General features: G+C 36.3%; 1 protein-coding gene across 2 annotated transcripts in view; it reads left to right on the top strand.

Annotated features, from left to right (window-relative positions):
- LOC121868927 (tudor and KH domain-containing protein homolog) overlaps positions 1-21,007 on the top strand; it is a 44,671-nt gene extending 23,664 nt beyond the window's left edge. Inside the window, exons 5-11 of one of the 2 annotated variants that reach the window (XM_042369964.1) lie at positions 4,094-4,167; positions 10,808-10,909; positions 13,374-13,490; positions 15,922-16,020; positions 17,195-17,433; positions 17,584-17,734; positions 19,231-21,007. In XM_042369964.1, coding sequence (XP_042225898.1) covers positions 4,094-4,167; positions 10,808-10,909; positions 13,374-13,490; positions 15,922-16,020; positions 17,195-17,433; positions 17,584-17,734; positions 19,231-19,323 — 875 coding nt within the window. In that variant the 3' untranslated portion in view covers positions 19,324-21,007. The remainder of the gene's footprint in view (positions 1-4,093; positions 4,168-10,807; positions 10,910-13,373; positions 13,491-15,921; positions 16,021-17,194; positions 17,434-17,583; positions 17,735-19,230) is intronic. The other variant, XM_042369970.1, reaches the window with a different exon arrangement.
- The last annotated feature ends 201 nt before the right edge of the window (positions 21,008-21,208 follow it).

Here is a 21,208-nt window from a genome sequence, read left to right as displayed (position 1 = left end):
TGGTGTTGTACTGCTTGCACATACGGGTAGTTATGCTTCTGATTGTCTTTTAATATTCATCATCATATTTGTGTTCAATTCAACATATACTGTATATTTCAAAGCTGTTGGTGATGTATGTACAGAACAAGAATCTATTTACAAAAATTTAGACCGCAATTAAAAGAATCCGTGTTTTTTTTACATTATATGGTAAATTTGGGCCAATTACTATCATTCTTAATACAAATGAATAAAGGAATTATAAAGTATTTTAGAGTATGACATCCAAATTAGTATTATTCAGTTTTTATTTTGCTTCAATAGTTCTTTTTCTCAGTATTAAGTACAGCATGTAAAACATACAGTACAGTTTCATGATACTGTTTTGAGAAATGCAAAATCTGCACATGACTATAAAAGTGCCACATATTTTACTTAAATGTTGCCTTTTACTTAAGCGCTTTTCATTGTTATATCTTCAGTTGTTGTAAAGAAACATTAGCTAAATATTTATTTATTTAGGTGAAGGTAGAAAATTGGTGCACATAATTTATGCATAGTATTACTGAACATGTTACGCATGACAGGCACACTATACAGTCGCACCTGGTTTAGGGATAATTAACACATGATACTGATCATGTACTGTAGAACACCTATGTGTTACATATTAATGTTCATCCCACTTTGTACAGTTGCCCACACTTCCACCTGGTACAGTTAGCATTGCCAATCCTCTCTCTCCTTGATGTATGAACCAAGAGAGTAATGAAGCTTGATTCCAAAGTGCATTTCTTGCATGGCTTTAGTTTTAACACATGTTACAAAATACTGTAGAATGTCATTGGTTCCAACCTGTTAGCTACTAGTTGGTAGCTGTATGAGGAAATGTTGTGATATAAGGAGAGAGAGGGGTGGGAGGTCCTCTTCACCAAGAGGTGCACTTACATACTGTTGTGTTTAACAATGTGTCCTCAATCTGTGAATGCTGATATTCAAATGATATTCCATCCACTCCCATTATGTGGGCAACATTCATGCTCTCCTTGCTAAGTGTTTTACCAAATGTGCCATTACAGAAGGAGAAATGTTATTTATATGCATTAGCTGTATGCTAGAATAATATACTGTACTAAGTAATATCTCAGTTAGCCAGAATCCCTCTTAACCAGAACTCTCTGATAGCCGTAATTGAAATTTTCTCGGAAAATTGTTCCCAAAGCTGGAATTTTCTGGAAAATTCCAGCTTTGGGAATGATTTTCTGAGGGGCACATTTTCTGCAAAATTCTGAGAAAATTTTCCCAGTACCCGGAAAATTCCGGGGATAGGGGATTTTTTCCGGGTGTGAGAGATGAAAATCATGCGTATTTTCCAGAAATTCTAAGAAAACTTTTCCAGTACCCAAAAATTTCTGGAAAATTCCATGGATGGAGATATTTTTCCAGCTTTGAGATATGAAATAATGAATCATACTGTAAAATTCTGAGAAATTTCCGTGGATGGGGGATTTCTTTCCGGGTTCAATAGATGATGTACAGTAAAGCCTCGACTAACGATGGTAATGTGTCTTCCATATTTCGGTTTAAGGTGAATCATATCTTGAATCATTACTTACCATTAAAATAAAGCAATAATAATGAGATGCATTCCCCATTGTGGCATTTTCATATATTTTTTGTGGCTTTTTCCCTCTTTTCCCTCAAAAAGGGAAAATTAATGAAAAATGCCAACTATATTCTTTAAATAATGGTTATTAATCCACATTATACAATATAAATCAATACGTAATTGTTGTTGTCAGTGTTTACATCCATGACGATGGCTCTCCATCTGAACTGAAGAAAATAAGACCCTGGTTGTAGCTGTAGTAAAATTAATTGAAAATAAATAAGTTTCTTTTATTTAATGTTATTTGGTGTACATACAGTAGAAGTAACCACTGATGGTAAAGAACACTTATAGCGGAAGGCCAACGAATGTACGTACGCACTCATGGAAATGGCGTTATTTCCCTTATTAACAGTATGTGCCAAAGATTCATTATTGTTTATTATTGAATGTCTATTTGAATAATTTGATGTTTGTGTGCAAAATGAACAATGCAATTCATTAATAATATGTAGAATATTAAAACACACAAGAGGAGATGAGTCTGCATTGTTTTCGTTAGTGTTTACACCTATGACGATGGTTCTACATATGAAACTGAAGAAAATAAGACCTTGGTTGTAGCTGTAGTATAATTAATGTAGAAAAAAAGAATATATGTTATAGTTAATGTTATTTAATGTAAATAAATGAAACAATAGAAGTGTTGATGATTACCCCTCGTGTAAGGAGGATGGCCGGCCCAAGGGCCACCTAGGCATGAATTTGTTTAAGATGTAGAAGCTGTCGCCAACACACCTTAAGTTAACGACCTGCATTAACCAGTGTCAAGGAATAGTCCGAGAAGACCGGACAGCTCGCCAACTGCACTAGCTAACCATTACCCCCGGAACACGATCCGCAAATCGATTAACATCCAGGTTCCCAATTGCTGCTGGGTAGACAGAGGCAAATGGCGTAAAAAAACTTGCTCTTAATTTCACCCAGCCCGGGGATTGAATCCGGATCTGCTAGCTTGCGAGGCGAGCATCCTGACCATTACATCACAGGTCGCCTATACCTGTACAGTAAGTCCGCACTTAACGTCGTCCCGCCTAACGTTGTTTTGGAACTACAGTATATCTCTAAACTTTAGAGACCAAAAATTCGTTTAACATCCCGGTGATCTGATACTACGTTGTTTTGGTTGTCACAGACTACTTTCTACGGCACATCACCCTCTCTCGTCTGGCCGAGCTACGCTCTTCTTGCTCGATGCAGTCTCAGTGACTCACCACCCTCCTCCCCCACTCTCGCCATACTCCATCCCCTCCCGCCATCCGCCTCCTCTGCTTCACTACCCACCACACACTCGCTCTACCACCTCCGTCCATCGGTGAGTACCAATACAAACTTAGCACGTACAGTAGAACGTCGATATAACATGAGATGCGTTCCAAGAGAGGTCGACTTAAACCGAATTCGCACTAAATCGAAGTGTTTCAATGAATTAATTTAGTTTGGTACTTGAGAGAAACAAAAAAATACTGCCTTGTCCTTCAAAATTGTTGATATCGTCTAGTGAGAGAAGCCAAGTTCACGTGAAATGGTTGCTACCGTTTTTCCATTTTCATATTGCATTATTATTTTCATTTTCATCTCAAAAGTAATTGACTGTCTCCTTTTCTTATCAATACCATGAGAATTCTCACTTTTACGCTTGCCAGCCATTTTAAAGGGAATTAGAAACGAAAATTTTGTCAGTACACAGCGCGATCACTAATGACAACGACGGCCAAACACCAACTGAGCGGGCTACGGCGTGGATGCTGTACACCACGAGGCGGCCCAGCCCACGCTGTTGTACGGGACAGAAACGTTTCGGTACTAGAAAATACGTAATTTGAAAAATATTTTATACGACTCCGGCGGTCGTATGTCCGGGTGGTCGTTAGTCGAGTAAGTCGTAAGTCATTCCCGGAAGTGCTCTGCACCAATTGTTCCGGCTCACAGAGATATCACTGTGATATAATATTGAATGAGTGAGCCACTGTGAAGAATGGCTTAATCCGGGTATGTTCACTTACTGTATTTGTTAAAGACTGTATTGGTGGCTTTATGACATGTGTGCAGATATAAATATTTAAAAAAAAAAACCTGATAATTTGCATGTAGATAATCAAATACTATATGAAACACCAGGAATCATAGTTAGTGGATGAGCCCCTAATGTCTAGCCACTATTGCAAGGTTCCTTAGGGCCATTCCAAGAGTCTTCCCCTAATGAATGAGTGCTTCAGAATCATGCTTCGATACTCTCTGGATTAATACATCACGGAGAGAGATGGTTGGCAATGCTAACTGTACCAGGTGGAAATGTGGGCAACTGTACGTTGAAACATTCCTTTATATTTTTAGAATAGATACAGTACATTATATGTATTTCCAAAATAATTATTTGAAAATTTATGTCTTTAGAGCATGCTATTTATTTGTTTTCAATGTTTAATGTGAATGTGACAGAGGATATGAGGAAGATTGTTCTCAAGGGAAGCAAAGAGCAGATTGAAGCAGCCAGGTCACTACTCCTGGAGAAGGTACAGTCTTGAGTATGTGTTGGTGTATGGGTGCCTAGTTTGTTGGTTGGCTCCACTGCTGGTGTTATGTGGCCACCCTCTCCCTTAGCTCACTCTTTGCTGAAGGTGTGATGGCTGTAGTGTGGAGTGCCTCATAATGCTTTACCAGGGTCAACTTCTTTGATGTATTGAAGATTTTCTGTGTTTAGTCACAGACAAAAGTAATCATCCATCCATCCAACTACCCTACCCACGAGTTCAAGGTATTTCTACACAACGGGTCACAAAAGGGTGGGGAAGGTATTGATGGGGGGAGAGCTAGGTTTGGTGAGCCCGGGTAGGGTAGGAGGGTACAGGTCAAGGGACATAAACATATTGAGAGTGTATGTGGTCTTGGAAATATCCTTAACACCTGAAGAAGGTGTTAAGGTTGGTGGATGTAGCTTGATGTTGATGTCCTTAATGACCCTGTCAGTTGATAGGCCTAAAGCAACAACCAACCAACCAGGAGGGTGGGGGTGAGGTGCCATATGGACTTAACTTGAGATTCTGGGGAGGAATGCAATGAGCTTTTTGCAGGTAATGTGCCATTAGGGTTGATAAAGCATATGGCTTCCTTGAGGGAAAGCCGCTGATATGAAAACATGAGAGAGGAGGGGCGTGGCCTTGTGTTTGGCCTTGCTCAACACCAGTAACAATAAACTAGGCTGCTATTTGATCACCTCCACCTACTGCCACTACCATTCTTGAAAAAAAATTACTATTAATTGAAGGAAAAAATATTAAGTATGAATCGTTACTTAATCGCTTCCACCATTCTTGAAAAACTCCCTATTAATTGCTACAAAAATATTTAAGAATGAATTTTAATATTTCTCACATCAACGTTAATGTAAATATTTTAATTACCGTTGTTTAAAACCTAACCCACTACTAGTAAAAATTATAATTAAGAAAAAAAGATTGCACATTCATTATCAATCAGTCATAAAATAAGGGTCTTCATCTTTTACTCTTTCAAGTATGTGAAACTAAAATAATATAGTGAAAAAAAAATTACATCCATTCTTCCTTTCCACCCTTTCATGACTTTTCCTGCTTTCTTCAATCCTCCCCTCTCTGATGAGCAATTTGCATCCCCCTCTCCCAACAAATGACACTTCCCAAAGTCTACCATTCCCTTTCTCCACCCCACATGACTTGCCCCACAGAAAGGACCCAGCCAGGCGCAGGTGGAGTGGATGATTACTTTTGACTGTTCCTGTACTGTATTTTAATTATACAAATGAGAATATGGTGTGTTGATAGGTTTTATGGATCTTTTGGTACACAGTATCTTGAGATTTGTATGCATATACTGTGCAGTATTGTCTTATTTTGGTTAAAGAAGAGAACTACCAATAGAAAAAAATAACATATCTGAAATATTGTTTCTGATTAAGTTATGAAGGTGCTGCTATAGTATAAATATGAATCTAAAGGAATTTATAAGATTTAGAATTCCCTCCCATTTCTCCAAAAGATTTAGTTCTTGCCTATGCCTGCCATTTGGTACAGCATATATTAAGCACGTCATAGAACATTTTGTTTTTGATTAATATCCTCCTTATGTCTTGGAAGTTGACCCTCTCTGAAAACTTGTATTAATTAGGTTTGTGCTCTACCTCTTCAGCTCAATTTCTGTGTACTAACCTGTACTTCTTGATGCCCTCAGCAGGTGTGCTTTGGTCACTTTTTTAACTAATGTTTTCTCCTATCCTATGCAGAACTGTATTGAGTGTTAACACACCTTGCATTTGTTCTTTTTCTTCTATCCATTGTGTGTTTATATGTTGGAAGATTGTGTATTAATTTTGTGTATACTGTATATGAATGTTGTGGGTATAATGTTAATAAGAGTCCTCATACAATTGAGTTTAAATTAAAAGCATTATCACATTGACAATCATTATCTGTACAGTAAATTGTCATGATTGTCTTAAATGTAATTATTGCAGATAAACTCTGAAAAGACATGTTCAGTTTATTATACATTATGTACATTAGAAATATATTTTTCAAGTCTCAGTTTTAAGGATTCATTTGAGATATTTCATTGCCTTATAGTTTTCACTCATATTTGAATATTCACTTGTATAGCTGTCAGTTTCTTTGTACACTCTCAACAAAATACTTCTCGAACACTTGGGCACGATGGATGTGAGAATGAGCAGAATGGGGCTTGTCATCTTGGAATGGTTTCAGATTCTTCGTTCATTTTTCAGATTGCCTAGTGCTTATAGTGATTGAGAAGTTTTTGGTAAGAGTGTATATATCATGTTTCTTTTACCTTCTTTTTACCTGTGGGTTCTCCCTAAATCGTATTCATATATTTTGATACTTTATTTAATGTATCTCATTCCATTAAATTTTACTCTACGTACTTTATATAAAGTACAGTACAGTCGGCCTTTAACATACGCGGGGGTTACATAACAGAGATACCCGTAGATGTTAAAAATCCGCGTATTTTTGCCCCAAAAACCTGCCCCCTCCCCCCATGTCCTTATTTACCGTATATACCTGTGTGTAGTTTGAGTTTTTAAGACCAAATTATTTGGCAAAAAATTGGGGGTCGACCTCTAAACGGGTAATAGTTTCGTTAGGTTGAAAAATATTTACCAGTAACTACCAGTAAACAATGGAAATGATGCACCAACGCACCACCAGCTGTGAGTGTCGGTACAGTTGCCAGGGTAGATCTCTTGCGTCATCATAGCAAGCCCAAAGTAGCCAAATCCATGGTATGGTAGCACAGGACGATGTAAAACATAAAGTATTCATTTATTAAAGTTTATTTATAGATACTGGACATAAATTTTGTTCATTACATTTGAAACATCAATCTTTGTTAATTAAATTTGAAACAAAAGAAAACTACGATACCGTATTTTCATTAAAATATTACATCACAAGTATATTTTACCTAAACTGTGCCTGAATGAATATATTCTCAGAAATAAATAGTAGTTTTGCTGAAACGTGATGTATTTCAATGTAAAATAGGATAAAATACATGACGAAAACAAAAGACTTTACCTAACCTTCCAATGTTCAAGAGATGTTACTCGTTTTTTTTATAGTTTTCGGTTGAAATACTGTTATATTACAATGATATTCTATTCACACTGTGCTTGATATGCTACATTCACGGAAATGTAATATTTTTGCTGAAATTATGTACGTATTACAGTGGAAAGTGGGATAAAATCGTGACAAAAACAATGACTTTCGCTTTCTTTCGTTCAAAATATGTTACCGTAATCACTTTTTGAATGGTTTTCAGTTAAAAAAACTGTTGCATCACAAGTGAATTAGGATAGAATATTATTGTAATACAACAGTTTTTTAACTGAAAACTATTCGAAAAGCGATTACGGTAACATCTTTTGAACGAAAGAAAGCGAATCATTGCTTTCGTCACTTTCCACTGTAATACGTAAGTCATTTCAGCAAAATATTACATTTCCATATTCTCAGAAATAAATAGTCGTTTTGCTGAAACGTAATGCATTTCAATGTAAATTAGGATAAACTACATGAAAACAAAAGACTTTACCTAACCTTCCGATATTCAAGATATGTTACTCGTTTTTTTAGTAGTTTTCGGTTAAAATACTCTTATATTAGTGATATTCTATTCATACTGTGCTTGATATAATACATTCACGGAAATGTAATATTTTTGCAACTACAATGCTGATGTCAACACAAGCGTGGTTACAGCGAGACTGACTGATTGAGGGAGAGCTATGCGTGTGTGTGTGAGGTTGCGGGAGCGGGCGGTTTCCCGTGTTTGGTGCCGTGCGCGAGTTGAATGGCGCGCAATTTGAATATACTTCAATTACTTCAATGTACAGAATATTCCTCCGGCGGGGCAATCTGCGTATTTGCAAATCTGTGTATGCTAAACCCGCGTATGTTAAGGGCCGATTGTATCATAAACAGTACTGTATATAATATATTGTATACTATATGCTCACCTTTCAGCTATACAGTATACTGTACAACCCAAATTTCTTTCCACTGCATTTTATGTCTTCTGCTTTGACTATCGGTAGCTGCTCCCTAAGTATTTGTTCACATTATCTATATTTATCTGTCAGACCAACTAAGAAGGGTGAAATAAGTGCAACAAAAATCTTTATATTTTGAAAGTAATAATGAACATTTCTCTTTGGGAATCTGTGTCAAGTGATTCATATGGATTGAATTTCATATTTTCAGTTCTCACTTTTATATAATTTTCTCTTATAATATTGTTTTTGCTTATATAGATTGAATTATTTTTTTGTACTTTTCATAATTAGATGTGGAAGTTCAATCAGAAACTTAAGCTCCTATTCATGATTAGAAAACAATTTAAATAACTTTCAAAGTGAGTTTTCAAGCTCAAACACACACTGATGAAATAATTTGTTTTATATTAATTGTCATTAAGGTGCAATAATTAGGTAATGTATCCAGTTGACTTTCATGTGTGAACTTGAAAAAATCCACGTACAGTATTATTAAACCTGTTAAAAAGAAATTAAGATTTTAGATTGCAAAACAACTCCAAAAACTTATTTACCTTATTTTATGGCATATAAGATGCATGGCCATATAAGATGCACCCCTCATTTTAGCAGGGAGTATTTAGGAAAAAACTTGTCTGTATTTCCTCCTGTAGCCATAGTTTTCTTAAAATAATATATACAGTCCAGTAAATGTGAGGAATAAATAAAAATAACACCAATAAATAAGTTCAAAAGTACTGTACTGTATTGCCAAACCAGTAAATAAAAGCGAAATGAAAGTTGAACAGAGTCGCCATTTGCATATACTCTCTGGTTCACCATAGCAACACAGACGCTACCTCCGCCGATTCCCTAGCAACCCTCCATTCCCCCACATGCCTCCCCGCCTTCCCCCCCTCACTGAGCGAGCCAACTCGTGTGCAAAGAAATGTATACTCCCTTTGTGCTCGCCCTTACGACAATTATTTCTTTCAATTTTTTCACAATACTGTATGTATGTAGGATGGTGTGTGCATGTAACTGAGTAAAAATAAATGAAAGTTACGTATATCTACCCAAAAATACGAGATGAAAAACAAACATAACACCACACAGCTTGTCCCAGTAGCCTGGTGGTTTGAGTGACTAGTCTAACCTGTCTACAATGCAGCAAGTGATGTTAACAGATGCAAATGTGAAAAGAATGTTATCTGTAAATCTTCATTTCTATCTGGTATTTGTAGATTTAAAAATAAATGTTGCAGATATGGCATTAATAGATTGTAATGCTTGTAAGAGTTCAGAAATGGTTACTGCTTAGCTACCTCTGAAGAGGTGGGTGTTTACCGTGCATTAATCTCCTCGGGGTATGATCATCAGTACAGTACTGTAGTTATATCAAGCTTTTATATATACAATAAATATTTTTTTAATTAATTAAAAATAAAAATGTGTTTTAAGTAAGCAAAAATATATTTTTAATTCTGGAGTTGGGTTAGGTAGAATTTAGCTTACTGGAGACAGCAACTGAGGGATTCATTAGCTTACTGGATACCTCAACTTCACATATAGGATGCTGGCTGATTTTTTCAGCCCCATTTTCTGATAAAAAAGTGCGTCTTATATGCCATAAAATACGGTATCTATTTTTTTCTTATTAAAACTTGGAATTGATTGTAAAATGGTCATTGTATTTACTCTTGATAATTATAAAACTTTATTGTTGCCCATTGCCTGAAGTCCAGATTGTAGTATTGTATTTGGCTGTTTACAACAGTGATGTTTTAAGTCACTGTCTTCATGACTATTTTTCTGAACTTTTTCCTTGTAATTGAAGGTATGTACAGTACTTTATACAGTGGTAACACAGTTCTATATAAATGAGGTACTTAACATTATACAGCTTTACAGTAAACAAAACTCATGAAGGAATAGAAAGAAAAATATATAACATGCCTGAATAAATTTTTTGAATATGTTCTTCGGGATAGAATTACAAACAGAAAACTCTAACAATACTGGTAAGGATGAGTGGGTTAATTACTCTGGCTTATTGCAAGAAGGGCCAATGTTCAAAAAATGCCATTTTAGACTTTGGCCCATGTAACCCAGGTTTCATGGGCAAAAGCCAAAAATGGCATTTTTTGACATTGGCCCTTTTTGCACTCGACCAAAGATTTAATACAGAAGAATTGGAGTCAGTGCTGTAGCCTGACTACTGAAAACAGTTTACTGTAGCTTGACTACTGAAAACTGTTTACTGTAGCTTGACTACTGAAAACTGTTTACTGTAGCTTGGTTTATACTGAGGGATGTGTGATGAATCATCTTATTGTTTGTGTGTGTGATTATTTGAATTGTAATTCGTATTGAGGTGCACTGTTCTTTTTTAGTAGTTATTGTTAAGTGAATCGTCTATTATCTAATAACACTTAAGTTATTATTTTGTTTACAAGAGATGACAATAATCTTAATGTTACATTGTTCATTGTTGCGTGTTACTACTGACAAAACCAACTTATAGTTTGTCTTAAGTGAACTGGCATTTAAGTAAACACAGATTGGGCTACTTTTTACGGTGCATGACCTAGTGTAGAGCAGCCCATGGGTGGCCTCTTTCACAGGTGGTTGAGGATGAAGAGATGAGGCAACAAATACATGCATCAGCTACTAACATGTTCCTGAGAGCCAGAGGTCGGCAGGCAGCACATGAAAATGTTAGTCAGGTATGCTACAACCCAAATCTGCTTTCTTGTGTTTTAAATTAGTTCTGTGGAATGCCATGATCATTATTTTATAGAGGTAAAGGTATATGTTACTAAAGGCACAGATAAATGTAGGTGAAATTTTTTTATTAATCCAACCTCTTATTCAGTTCAGTGATGAAGGAAGAGAGAAGTACAGTACATATATATTAAATGAAAGTAAAACATGATGAGACAGCAAAAGACAGATTGATGAACATTTGGGAAAAAAGTTGCCATAAGTTCTGGAAAGAATTAGATTGGATGAAAAAGTAAGAGAGAATATTGTAAATGGATATAAATGCTAAGAGTGAATGAGGTGATATATTGTAGTCAAAGGAAGTAGAAAGAGGCAGTAATATGATTTAGATGTGAAGGAGAAAAAGATGTCAAAGTGAAAGAGGAAAATAGCAAGTAAACAAGAGATGAAGTTAAGAATGTAAGGCACTGGAAGTTGATGGAACCACTGTAGAAATGCTGAGGAGAGAAGTTAAGTATGTAAAGAATGGATGATAGAGTTTATAAGCTCAAACAGACAATATAGTTTGGAAGAATAGTGTGGGATCAGAAGAGGAAGAACATATGTGGATCAGGTGTTTATATTGAAGAGTGTGAGTGAAAAAGTGTCTCGGGAGGAGTTGGACTGGAATTTATGGATCTGGAAAAAGTGTATCATAGAGTTAATAGAAAAATGGATGTGGGGATTATTGAAAATGTTTCGGCTAAATCTGATATTTTGGAATGATGTGCACATTTTATTTGGACGAGGGAGCATGTGTTAGTGTGTTTAGAACAGGTTCCCCATCAGACTATATACATCAAGGAAAGTGTGTATAGTAGGAGAAGGTTATTAATGTGAAGACAGATAAAGTGATGAAAATTAGTAGAAAAGGGAGATGAGGAGAAGGTAATGTTGGTTGTATAAATAGACACAGAATGGAGAAAGTGTGTAGCTTTGAACATTTAGATGCAAATGCATCAGCCAAAAGTGTTATGTTTTTTTAAATAAATCACAGACATGCTGAAGGAAACACAGTAATAAGTTAATTGAGGAATGTATGGAGAAAAAGAACAGTGTCAAAAGCAGTAAAGATGGTGATAAATGGGGAAACGGTTGGATCGGCATAACCGTACTGGTGTGAAGGGTGCATGAATGAGTAAAAAAAATCGGTAGTGAGTGAATTTTGGGTAAGGACATGCTGCTGATAGGTGATACTGGGTTGTAAGAAGTAACTGGATAAACTATAGGCTTTTTTGGTGGAAGGAGAACACCATAGCACAACATATCTTTTGTAGTAGTTAGGACATTTATTAACCATTGTATTGTATGAAGAAAATATTTGTGTTTGCTCTGGTATCCTGCAATTGTGCATCATAATAGGAAAAGGCATGCAAAAGGGAAAATGTAACCAATACAGTCTCTCCTCGACTTACAACTGGGTTCCGTCCCGACGACCAGATCATTAGTCGAATTGGTCGTAAGTCAAAAATGCGAAAATAATACAGAAATTCTAAAATGAAATAAGGTACAGTAAAAGTAATCAATACTGAAAGATGAATAAAGTATTACTGTGCATTTAACTTTAATGTAGTCAGCTGAATGCACATGGGGCCTCAATAATTTTTTAATTAAACATGGAGACTACATTAATTGGATGAAGCAGAGGAGGAGACAGGGCTGGGTGGGACATCAATTTTGCTTTCTTCAGACAGGCTAACATACTTGCTTGTTGAAGGTATTGGATCATCTTTAGGGAGTGAAGAGGCAGCAGTAGTGGGGCATGAGGAGACAGCAGTGGGGGACTTCTTAAAATATATGTCCAATTTAGACTGCACAGTTTGTCTTTTCTTTTCATTGTAAATCTCCCTGTAGCAAGCAAGTGCATCTCGGATCAGTTTGTCAACTTTTGCAAAACGCTCAACGTTTTTATCCATTTCTTCAAACATTTGCATCCCCTTATTAATAGTAGCAAATGCCTCTGCCTTGTCCTTCAAAATTGTTGATATCGTCGAATGAAAGAAGCCAAGGTCGCGTGAAATGGTTGTTACCGTTTTTCCATTTTCATATTGCATTATTATTTTCATTTTCATCTCAAAAGTAATTGACTGTCTCCTTTTCTTATCAATACCACGAGAACTCTAACTTTTACGCTTGCCAGCTATTTTAAAGGGAATTAGAAACAAAACACCAACTGAGCGGGCTACGGCGTGGATGTTGTACACCACGAGGCGGGCCAGCCCACGCTGTCGTATAGGACGGAAACGTTTCGGTACTAGAAAATATGTAATTTGAAAAATATTTTTATACGACTACGGCGGTCGTATGTCCGGGTTGTCGTAAGTCGAGGAGTACCTGTATTACTATTATGTGCATTGTCTTACATATCAAAAACCCTTACTGGCTAAATATCATAATTCACCATATTTATTTTATTTATTTTTTCAGCCTTCACCTATGAACCGCAACAACCCATTATTTGAAGCACTTTCATCAACAAACAGTGACCGATATATTGAGGCTTATGTATGTGCAGTTGACACGGCATCTCATTTCTGGCTTCAAGTGAGGACTATTGTACTGTTTGATGGCTTGTTTCAGAAGAACTTTTACCATACAGTATATTGACACATAATGACAGATAACAGGCCTTATCCCACTAACCTAACCTAACCTAACCTAACCAAACCATTTTAAGCAACTAAAGTACAGGTATTCCATGAAATATTTTCTTGATTTTATTGTCTTCAATAAAGTTTCTTTAATTTCTCTGTGCTGTTATGATAGTTTTCATGTTTTATCATAATTGAGCTGAAATAGATTATTGGTGTAAATGCCCCTTTTTTAATATGGCCCACTTTACAGTGCTTAAAAAAGCCTTTTTTTTTTTTTTTTTCTAGAAAACAGTTTTTGTGATATAGTCCAGAATGTGACGTCTAGCTTTATACCTAGGTATGTTAATGCCTAGCAATAACTCGCCATGCCAACATACAGGCAATTAAAACATGTAATAATTACTTAATACGTAATATTAGGAGGACACGTCGCTACCTGGCATTTAATTGCAATTCTCAAAACCCCCTCCCGCACCCTCCATCACACGCATTACTACCGTCATCTCTTGCCCTAGAGTGAGCAGTAACAAATGAGCCAGTGTGACTTACAAGTTCACAACAGAGGCTGTATCAGCTAACACAGCTTCTGCAGGAAAATAAAAGGAGGATATTTAAATGTTAGAGTAGGGTGCAGGAAACCCTTAATAATTTTGAGTTTATTCAGCAAAACTGAATCAGCAAAACTGGATGACTGTTTTGCAACTTTAGGACATTTTTCTATAGATGATAAATGCTTTCTTATCTAATGAAGAGATCCCAAAAATGGGAAGGATTAACCTTTTCAGGATACAGTATTATTTTTCAAAAAATTTCAGTTTCAAACAACTTTTATAACTCCAGCTAAGCTTGAAATCTGTAGTTAACCATAAAATTCTTTCATCAAGATAGTGAGAAGTGGATAATTAAAAACAATCACCGACAAGCTGTTAAACTGGACCATGTGTAATATCTCATTTCAGAGAATTTGGATCTTCAGGCTCATCAAATTGATGAAATCTAAGAAACTATAATAGGAGCCACAGAAAATCATCAAGAAGGCAATGAATAGGGAGTTGTGACCCTGGCTTGGCAGCCAAAATTTTTCCTGAAGGTCCTACAGATAGTACAGTAAACCCCTGCCATTTGCGATTTCGACGATTCGCGGTAAGCAGATGGTGGCTAGCTTGTAAGCCTTTTCCCACAGCAAAACGTGTCACCCCATGCAGCATCTCGTGTTGTACTCTCAAAACTTTAGTGTTTCTGTGTGAAATGGCCCTTAATAGACTGCCAAGTGTCAGTGCTACTGATGTTAGTGGACTGAAATGTAAAAGTAGAAGTCAGTGACAACCCTGACATAGAAAGTTTTATTATTAGAGAAGTTAAAAGGGGATGAGTGCTGTTGTGGCAGGTTAGTTGTTTGGTATAGGTATACAGTAGTGCGCCAAGGTAGTATAAGTTGCTATTCGCAATTTTGCCAATTTGCGCCCTTTCTTGGAACCTATCCCTCGCGAATGGCAAGGGTTTACTGCCCAGTTCCCACTTTGTAAAAGTAGGTTGGGCATCCAAACATGAATCCTGCTTCAAATTTGCCTGATGGCAACCAGGACATCAGAACTATGGCTTTCCCCTGGTCTATGCTGCATTTTATGGGCTGCTGTGCTTCCTGTACAGAGGGTCCCAGCTGTAAATTTTATAGGCTGGCACTTCTTGATAGTACAGAAACCAGAACTCAGGCAATGCCCCAAGAGGCTACTCCATCATCAAACACTTAATACCATGGTCAGCTTTAGTGCCATGTTATGCATGGAAGGCTGTATCTAAAGATAGTCTTGGTAGGTCACCCCAAGACCACTAGACTGTTTTTTTTTTGCTATGACATAAGGTTTACTGGTGTACCAATACTTGGGTTTGCAGTGACGAGCAGCGGAGGGTTTATATTGTTTTTGTCGTTACCCATATCCAAACATATATGACAGTAAGTACATGTAAACTGAACATCTTAAGTGAACTTGTTACACATAGTGCAAGATCCTAAGTGAACCTGTTACATATAAATCACCTACACACTGTGCCTACCTACCATAGAAAGCAAAGTGGAGCAACCTAATGCAGTTGGGTTCATTGATGGAAATTAACTGTGTAGTTGTTGTGAGAAATGACTTCATGGATAAGAACCTGACAAGAGAGGCTATAAGTGATCATGCACCTTTGAGCTAACCCTGCAAGCATGGAAAGCAGCCATAAAATGGCGATGATAATGATGATTCATCACATGACCTGATTGACTTAAAGATTCTCATTGTTGGCATGACTGTCAAAATTTAAAGCATTTCCTATATGTAAATGAAATAAAAAAAAAAAATTTTCATCGAGTTTAAAAAAAAATCATCATTTTGTAACAGGTGGTGGGTCAACGGTCTGTTCTGCTGGATAAGCTGGTGACAGAAATGACAGAATATTATGAGAGCGCAGAAAACAGGGAACTTCATGAATTAGACAAGGTATGTAAAATGATGAGGTTCTTTAGTTGTAAAGTATTGTATTTGCAGTCAAGTCTTTATAGTTTTATATATATAGGACCGGCAGTTTGGTGATCATGGGTATGATGGACTTGGAGACCATGAACCCAAAATATGATAAACACAGTTACATTCTGTTGGCATTAATGTAGATCCACAAACTATGGACAACTCTTATTACTGGCTTCATATCAGAGGCAGGTATTGGGGAATGATGTGCCACAGGGCAAGAAGCAGCTGCTTTTGCCACAGCATCAACTCTCTCATTCCCCTTCTCCCCTCATGGACTGGAACCCGGCAAACACTGACGTGCCGGCGTCGACATTGAATGAAAAATAGCCACTCTTAAATATCTATTACCGAGGGTTGGGGTGATGAGACACTAGCTAAGGCCTGGAGAGCACTGCGAGAATTGCTATGAGGTTGGGTAAAAATAATCTTGAGGGAAAGTAAAATACCTGAAAGCACTGCCTTAAAAATAGATTGCGTCTAAGGTTGAGATTTGGACCGGACGAGTGGCCAGCGAAAGGGTTAATGGCATTCATATTATCATGGCCTTTTATGTTCCCTCCCAATGAAATCTTTTTCTTGACACAGAGGAACAGTCCTAATCATAATTGCCTTCGAGAAAATGGGTCAAGGTAACATTTTTTTATTAATTTTATATTTATCTCTAACATTACAGTGTACTGTATAGAAATGTTCAGTAGAGTTAGCTTTTAGTCTGAGAAATGTCATATACAAAAATTTTAAATTTAACTTCCTTTTTTTTAATCTTTTGCATGTTTATTCCAATAAATGCTCGGCATCATCTCGGGTTTCTTTTATATCTACTGTAGTATGGACTTGCTAAATCAAAAGTTATACCTGTTACACTTCCTTACTTCATGTTGAAGGTTATGGGTGCTTTACTTATTGGTCACTTTTAAGTTATCAGGAATTTAGTTTGCATCTTCAAGACTTAAGGTATGCAGCAGAAATATTTGGGTAATATTTTATATATACTACTTCATTGAATGAACTTTAAAGCATCAAGTAGTGTCAAGACAACGTGTTTGGTTATATATTACTGTACACCAAAGAGAGCATGGTCATGACTATCTTCCCACGTGATATTTGAGCCAGAATAATAAAAATGTATAATCTCTAATTACAGGTAGACATTAATAGCATTGTGGCAGCCAAATTTCCACATGACAACTCATGGTACAGAGGACAAGTCTGCAACTATGAGCATAATGAGACTGATCCTCTACAAAGTTTTGTCACAGTATATTATGTTGACTTTGGAGACACAGAGACAGTCAAGATTGATAATGTGAGTGAGTTAAGAACAGACTTCCTGAAGCTCAACTTTCAAGCCATTGAGTGTTTTCTGGCAAATATTAAACCTGAGTAAGTCCTTTGAAACCTTTTATGCTTTGATTTGTTTGATTGTGGAGAGTATGCACATATAAAATGACTCGATCTGTTAGATAGTAAACTAGAAATCTACACTACTGTACTTCATGTCAACACTTATCATCATATGATATATTTTTGTAGGAGTGTGAAGGGGGATGAAGCAGCTGATGTGTTTGAAGAGTTGACATATGCAGCACAATGGAAGGTTGTTATGGTAAAAGTTGTTGGATACCAGCAGGCAGGAGAAAAAACCATACCTTGTGTTCAGATTATTGACACAAATGGTTCTACAGTAAGTACTACCATTTATAAAAGTTCTATTCATTTCCTTTTCTTGGGGCCAAGAGGAACATACAGTACATGGAAAATACAGTAACATCCAGTTGTTTCCCGTGAAACGGACTGAGAACATTCTTTAAGTAAATAATTGATATAAAAATTATCTAATTCAATTCTAAATAAGGGATTAAGGATTGGAGGCCTGTGCAATTCATTATAACCTGCTTGAAACAATTATTTAATTACCTGTACTAAACAGTAGCACGGTATATATCATTTTAGTGCATCACAGCCTGCTATCTCTGATTGACACAGTGTCCCACAAATTCAGCATATGAGTGACTTATTCACCAACACTGTTGTTGTTCTACGTCAGCACAGCTACAGAAAAGAAACTAACACTAAAGGTTTTCTTTGGAATTTTCTTTGGAGTAGTATAATTAGATTTGATCAGGAGAGTCCATCCTCCTCTACCACATTCAACTTCTTCCTTCATGTTTTCTACCACAGCTATATTAGTTGATGCATCCTCCCCAGTGAAGGTCATACAATGTAATTTAGCATGTTTAATGAAACTGTGGAGCCACCCTTCTCTTGTTATGAATTTTTTGTCACAAGATGGTTTGCCATCTATCAAGCAACTAAGCCTGAATTTCCATTGCTTGCTCAATATCAAAATCTTCAAATCATCTTCCATATCGAGGCACGGTGGCTGCCATAAATGCCAGATGTAGATGCTTGTGCATGTTCTGTATGAATCTGGTCAGCCTTTAATTTGATACTGTGAATCATGATTTCGTTTACCTCATTTCAGTGTGTAACAACTGACGCACTTATGATCAAAGACATTCAAAATTTTAGCGTTCTTAGTTATTGGGGTGCAGTAATAACATTAAAACAACAACTCATCTGCTTTCGGCATCACCTATAGGCTGTGTTATGATGAGGGCTGGTGGTATCATGTCCACACCATGCTGCTCCAGAACAATAACAAATGGCTGTCCTGCTAAGATATTTTTTCGAATTTAAACAAAAATAGTTTTTCCAAGATTTATGTCGTTATTCAGACATGTCGTTACTCAGGAGTCTAGTACTTGGGGTCTTACTCTATATCTACCTGAAATTACGAGTTAAAAATAAATGTAACATAGCATAGAGCTCACAGGTTGGGTATGGTTGGAAATATCTCCGCTTGGCCTGGGAATTACTTGGCGCTCATTTTTATGGGACTTATGGGAGAATATTTGTAAAGTTGGAAATCCATAATCAGGGGAGTGACAGTTCACATGTATTACAGTAGTAAGCATGAATTTCTGATAACAAAAAGATAAATGGAATACTGAATGTGTGTACTATATGTGTATAACTGTGATCCTTCTCACCGTGAATATTAGAAGGAAAAGACTGAGTAGATGAAAGAAAAATAAATTGTATAAAGTAATTCATATATGTTTGCTTTCTTATTTTATGAAACTGTTAAGTAGTTCATTAGTGGTTTTTTTTCTTCAGGATGTAGATGTAGCAGAAGAGCTCGTGAACAGAGGCTTGGCTGAGCTCACTAATGGAGTGTCAGACTCATCCTCCAACCCATCCAAGTCATAGAGTTGTTTTATTTTCTTTGTAAATAGTTTGTGATGTAATTGATATTAAATCATAATTTCTTGTAGAAAGGAGACAAGAAAAGGTATGTACCAAAGTCAATTGTTTAAAATGAGCTGCTGAAACTGAAGCAAGTTTCTAAAGGAAATTTAACAAATACTGAATGTTTTAAGTTTGTTAATCAGACTATCTTTAATAGATATTGGTACAGTACTTAAATATTTGATGAGCAGCTGCCTTACTATGTTTCTATGAAGTGCAGTGATCTCTTGCCAACCATAGGAGTTAAGGGGAGCGTCTGGCTGAAAATACGAGGAAAATTGGAAAATAACAAAAATATTCAGAAAAATTCCTGTGGAAAGCTGTTGCCTATGGCTATATGCTGACGTATTTTTATTGCATAATTCGTAAAATTTATTTAGCATGTTTGTTGTACCTCCTCTTTCGTTTAGAGGTCCCTTCTGTTTACATAGGAAAAGCTGTAGAAAGTACCTTATTTATAATAATATTTTGGTGTAAATTAATACCAATCACTTGGAAAATATCAGTATCTGGCACCCTTCTCAGAAAACTAACCTCAGGAAACCGTCGTCATGAGATTCAGTGACCCATCAAACAAGCGAGAGTGAGGTACGATCGTGAGTTTCTTTCACGTCACCTTTATCGGCCCATATCTCAAAACGAGTTTTTCTTAACCTTCAAATCCCGAGCCGATCTTAATAAAACAAAGACTAAGCACAGGTAGTAGAATAACATACTGTGCATGGCATAACATATAGATTTTCTTTATAAATGGCTTGGTTTATTATTTGCTGATTTATCTTTATAAATATTTGGAGGAAAAAATGGTAAGTTAGGAAAAAATTCATTCATCCAATACGAAAGTGTTAATCAGAAGTATCTTTGCTACGTTCAAGAAGAGTAAATTACCTTATATTTCACATGAATTTCAACGTAATTTAGCAAGAAGTTATTGAGAAGTAGGATTTTGAAAATTGATAAGAATATAAGAGAAAAAACAGATATTAAAGATTAGGCAGAACCAATTCAGGGTATCTGGTGTCCTTAATTGCTGACAGGAAATTGATACTGATTGATCATTTATTAATGAATTTCCTGCTTCAGCCAAACGCTCCCCTTTAGGATGTGTACTCTAGTTAAAAAACAAATACTTTTATAATAACTTTAGTGTACCTTATAAAATTACTATAAGTCCAATGCACAAGTACAGTATCAGATAAACTTATGAAAGAGTGTAATGGAGAAGTTCCCCTGATGCCTGTCTCCAGTTGCTACACTTGCACCAAATGCAAGTTGATCAAGCAATTCCTCTATCTTTCTCATAATATTTATTTCATCACCCTTTTTTGGCGCAGTATCTCTCGTATTACTAGATTTACACTTTGAGGCTATATTTCAGGGCAAACTACAAAAAATATATAGTTATGAGTACCTGTACTGTATGTTGAAAGCAATATTAGAGGGATGTTCACATAGTGAGTCACTGTCCCTACCAGTGGGGAATAGGGCTAGGCCACTGAGTGGGATATTTACACACTGTACAAGTCAAAATAGTGATGAGGGAAATGTTCAAAGCTGACAATAAATTGAATTTTTTGTTCAATACAGCAGCAGGATATTTTTTGATATGATAAGTGTACTGCTCCTTAATAAATTTCCATACATATACGTAGTGGGAAAATAGCCTGGATGGTGTCAGCTGGTGGTCAAGTAGTGAGGGGTAGGGAAGGAAGTGGCAGTCAGTGGTGGGCAAGTAATGATTTACTGTATTAAATTGTAATCGATTACAGTAACTAGGTAATTTTTCCAGTGATCTACTTGTTACTTATTACTTTTCTGGACAAAAACACGTTAAAATTTATCAGTT

This window comes from Homarus americanus, unplaced genomic scaffold (genome assembly GCF_018991925.1).
Source record: "Homarus americanus isolate GMGI-L3 unplaced genomic scaffold, GMGI_Hamer_2.0 scaffold32583, whole genome shotgun sequence".
Taxonomy (NCBI): Eukaryota; Metazoa; Arthropoda; class Malacostraca; order Decapoda; family Nephropidae; genus Homarus; species Homarus americanus.
The sequence above is the reverse complement of the archived record's forward strand: the minus strand, read 5'-3'. Positions and strand labels throughout refer to the sequence as shown.